This window comes from Myotis brandtii, unplaced genomic scaffold, assembly GCF_000412655.1.
Source record: "Myotis brandtii unplaced genomic scaffold, ASM41265v1 scaffold68, whole genome shotgun sequence".
In the NCBI taxonomy this organism is placed as follows: Eukaryota; Metazoa; Chordata; class Mammalia; order Chiroptera; family Vespertilionidae; genus Myotis; species Myotis brandtii.
The window spans coordinates 1,665,263-1,669,990 of NW_005370657.1; the positions used below are offsets into that span (position 1 = coordinate 1,665,263).

The 4,728-nt window shown below is 56.4% G+C and overlaps 1 protein-coding gene across 1 annotated transcript in view; it reads left to right on the forward strand.

Moving 5' to 3' along the window:
• Window positions 1-4,728, forward strand: part of FAM129B (family with sequence similarity 129, member B) — a 19,489-nt gene that overhangs the window by 5,177 nt on the left and 9,584 nt on the right. Inside the window, exons 3-4 of the mRNA XM_014529332.1 lie at window positions 905-1,010; window positions 2,190-2,390. Coding sequence (XP_014384818.1) covers window positions 905-1,010; window positions 2,190-2,390 — 307 coding nt within the window. The remainder of the gene's footprint in view (window positions 1-904; window positions 1,011-2,189; window positions 2,391-4,728) is intronic.

Here is a 4,728-nt window from a genome sequence, read left to right on the forward strand (position 1 = left end):
CTATCTCTATGTGCATTTCTAACCAGTTCTCAGTTCTTGGCCAGTAACCAGTGCACCCCTCCCCGCCCCCACCCCCTACCCCAGGTTTGAGCTACTTTCAAGAAATGTGCTGCGTAGTGACACCTAGCGGCAGGGTGCGGCATGGCAGCCCTGCTGTATGAGCAGCAGAACCACTGGCTCCCCGCTGGGAAAGGAAGCAGTGCCCAGACCTGACTCTCCCCCACAGAGACTTGTGTGGTGCTCAGAACCCAGGGCTTGGTGGACAGTTCAGGGAAATGGTTAGACACCCTGGGCTCTGGAGGCTGACAGTCCAGGTTCATGTCCTAGGTCCCCACTTACCAGCTGTGTGAACTCGTGGCTAATAATGGCACCCACCTGCTGGATTGTGCAAATTCTGTGAAACGAAGCATGCGGTACCCGTAGCACAGTGCCTGGTAGATAGTGAACACCTGGCTGGGGGCACCTGCTGATAACAGAGGCAGCAGTCGCAGTAATGATAATAACCTCCGCGTGCTCACTGTCCCGCTGTGCCCGGCACCGTGCTAATCATTTCATGTGGATTATCTGCTCAGTGAGGTGGGGGTCATTACTATCCTGGTTTTATGGGTGAAGACCCTGAAGCATAGGAGGTGGAGCAACCTTATCTTCAGCATCACACAGACGGCACTTGGTGGTGCCAGGATTTGAGCCCAGAGCCTGGGTTCAGGTCACTATACCATGTTGACCCTCGTCACCGGGTTGGTTAGACTCCTCTTCCTCTTCCCTGTGTGTCTCTTCTTCCTTCCCCTCTTCTCCCGCCTTGGGCAGCAACACAGAGGAGGGTCCTGGAGTCAGAGCTGGAGATGGGATTGGCTTGGGCATTACCTGTAACCCTCAGGGACCATCTCTCTCGCCCTCTCCGCAGGCCTATGAGCGGCATGTGCCACCCCGAGCTGTCATCAACAGTGCAGGCTACAAAATCCTCACCTCTGTGGACCAGTACCTGGAGCTGGTTGGCAATTCCTTACCAGGTAAAGGAGCACCCATCCCAGGCCGAAGTGCCCTGCACAGGCCCAGGGATTTGGCCCAGGGAGAGGGCAGCCCTGATCCCGGAGCTCCAGGCTCCACATTTGCAGAAAGACCAGCTGGGCCTGGAGCTGCGGGCAGGTGCCCAGCATGAACTGAGCCCCAAGAGAGGAGGCCCGAGGCCACGCAGTGAATCCAGGCTGGACCCGTGCCCCGCCCTTGTCCCCGAGTCCCCTGCTTCCTGAAGCTTATGATCACAGCTGTGCACTGGGGACCTCGCTGTCTATCCTTCCTCTTCCCTGAGTCCTTGAGAGACTCCCGGGAGAAGATGATCGGGGTGACCCTGCTTTGTAAACTGCTGAGTCAATACTGCATTTTCCAGGAGTTATTCTCCGAGTCCTGTGCACCCCACCTTGTCACAGACCCCCAGAAGCCTTACAGGGGCACAGCTGCCTCTCAGGTGATCCCAGGGAACTAAAGAGGGGAGGATGCTGGCCTGGGGGGCAGCATGGGCCCCTACATGGGACTTGCGACTATAGTGCCCTGTAGCTGAGAGCTTAGCTGGAGTGAGCATTCCTGGATCCCAACCCGCACTCTGGTTTTGTTTTTGCTGTGTCTTTTTGGGCAACACAGCACTGAGAAGCCTGACCTTGGGGTGTTGTGTGGACCCCATGAGGTCTGGGTGTGCCCAGCCCAGCACTGGGACACAGACAGAGCCAGGGCACAAAGAAGAACCGTCATTGTTTTGTTATTAACAACAGTGGCGAGGTCGCAGCCCAGGACCCCTTATCTCACTGGATCTCAAATATCCATGCAGACAAAATAGAGAGAGAAAAATGCCTTTTTATTTTTCCTGTCCCCCACCCCCAGGCCTCCCTTCCCCCTTGGACATTTAAGCCACACTTTGGCCTCCATAGCTAACATTCAAAGGGAAACCCAAGAAGGCAATGCTCGGCCTTTGAACCCGAGGGCTCTGACCCTGTGTTATCAGTGCCTCCCACAGGAGCTCAGACCTTCCCCAAGAGGGGGCGATGCGCTGCATCACCAGCTCTAAGAAATGGGCCTAAACAGATGCCGGGGCCCCGTTAGCCACGCTGTGGAGGACGCTGCAAGAAAGGATGCTGCCTCCCCTGCACAGGCAGCCCTCTCTGGGCTGGAGTTGACCCTCAGATCGGAACTTGCAGAGGGCAGCTGCTCAGGGGGCACTGTCTACACAGGGATCACATCAAAATCAGGCACTGCCCCCATCCTGAAGTGCCCCACGCAGTTCCCACTCATCCTCTGGCACCCTTCTGCACGGCACTACTACTTCTGCATGATGACGGAGGCCGAGCAGGAGAAGTGGCAGGCTGTCCTGCAGGACTGCATCCGGCACTGCAACAATGGTGAGTGGGGATGAGGGGCATCACCTGGGTTATATGTTGAATGGTGACACCTACTGGCTGAGTGTGTTATGGCACCCCTGCTCTATGAGCTATTCTCTTTTCCTTCCGGACTTGTAAGAAACCATGGTGATGCTACCCTTAACCTTCTTCCTTTTTTTTTTTTTTGTTTCTTTTTCTTCTCTCTTCTCTCTTCTTTCTCTCTCTCTCTCTCTCTCTCTCTCTCTCTTTTTTAACCTTCTCCCTTGATGAAAACAATTCTGTGTTGCCCTGACCAGGTGGCTCAGTTTGTGGGAGCATCGTCCTGTACACCAAAAGGTTCCGGGTTCGATTCCCAGTCAGGGCACCGAGGTTGTGGGTTTGATCTCCAGTCGGGGCACGTGATCTATGTTGATCTCACATTGATCTCTCTCTCTCTCTCTCTCTCTCTACCTCCCTTCCTCTCTCTCTAAAATCAATAAACATATATCCTCCAGGTAGGATTAAAAAACCCAAAACAGCCCTAACCGGTTTGGCTCAGTGGATAGAGCATCAGTCTGCGGACTCAAGGGTCCCAGGTTCGATTCCGGTCAAGGGCATGTACCTTGGTTGCGGGTGCATCCCCAGTGGGGAGTGTGCAGGAGGCAGCTGATCGATGTTTCTAACTCTCTATCCCTCTCCCTTCCTCTCTGTAAAAAAAAAATCAATAAAATATATTTTAAAAAAACACACACACAAAAAAAACCCCAAAACAGACAAAAAATAATTCTGTGTTGTTCAGAAAAAAATCTGAACTTGCTGTCAGAGGGGCGTGATTGTTATGCCCTTGGACCCAGGATCACAGAATCACAATCCGGATTCTGCCACCTTCTAGCAACGTGACCTTAGGAGACTGACTTACTCCTGGGAGCCTCTGAAAATAGGGATAGAATCCCTCCCCCGCCTGAGGTTTAGTGAGGATTCACAATGAGAATCCACGCAATGCTTGTAAAAAGTGGTTTTTGTTACATCATTTTTTCCCTTACACTGACCCTAGGTGCTCTGGGAAGTTTACCTCCTCCCTCAGGGCCTCAGTGCCCTCAGCTGTGAAGTTATGAGGACTCTTTCCTCCCGCCCATTCATTCAGCAAATGTTTGGGTGCTAAGGATGCCTCAAGGGAGGAAGAGGTGGTCCCAGCACCCGAGCTGCTGGCAGCCCAGTGGGGGAGACAGATGTGAGACAGATGAGAATGCCAGGGGTGATGAATCAATCACAGCTGTGCTGGGTGCTGGGGAGGGAGCTGCCCGGGGAGCCTTGAGGGTGTGAATGTCCTGGGGCGGAGGGGGTACTGATGCAGTGTGCGGGGAGCTCTGTGAGGAGGTGATGGTTCAGCTGAGGCCTGAAGGATGAATTGACCCTCAGCAGAGCGAGGAGAGTTCCAGACAGAGGCCGCCGCTGCGTAAGGGGAGGCCCAGAGGGGAAGCAGTTGAGAGGAGCCCTGAATTGGGGACAGGGTGACCTGAAATGGGGTTGCCGGGGACACTGTGGTCGGGAGAGCCTGCGGAATTGGATCAAAAAGGCTGTGATTGTCTTGAGGGGACGGTGGGGCCCTGAGGGAGGAACAACCCTGTCCTGGTCCCCGACTGCCTTCCTAGTGACCTGGCTTTGGGGCAGCAGAGGGAGGCACTGTGCCAGCCCCGCCCACCCTGCGGCCCGGCCCACCTTGGACTGGGCTCCACACAGAGGTGGACGGACGGTGTGGCACCCACGCCCAGAGGCGGCAGTCGTGGTGCCTGGGCTCACCCCACTTGTCCTGTAAACTCTCCAGAGCCGCCTCTGCCGTCTGGAATCTGCCAGGCCCACCCCTGCCACCGGCCGGGCCCCGCCGCCCACAATGGGCCTCCTGTTCCCAGGTCCCCCGGGGCTGTGGGGCCAGGACTGGGTGGAGGCCATCTGGGCTCTGGCTGCCCGGCCTGGGCACCCTCCCTGCTCCTTCCTCCTTCCCTCCCTCCCCCTCCAGGTTTCTAAGGCTAATGGCTGACCTGGCAGGGTGACCCCAGGCCCAGTGGGGAAGTCACTGTTTGGGACCCCCTTTGCACAGTGTGGGGTTCAGGTAGAGCGCTTGGCCCAGGCCTGGCACATAGTGAGTGCTCAGCTGGGAGGCGAGGGCAGCCAGGGGTGTCTGTGCCCGGGAAGCGGGGAGGCCGGCAGAGCTGGGGAGGGAGAAGGGGTCCTGCTGCGGGAAGGTGGTCCAGAGCTGCCAGGCTGGTAGGCGAGCCTTTCCTCCACCCAGGACTGTGGGAAAGGGCTCTGCTTCCTTTAGCTTGGAGGCGGGGCCTGGAATTTGTGGAGCCTGGAATTGCTCACTGCTCCAGGGCTGCCA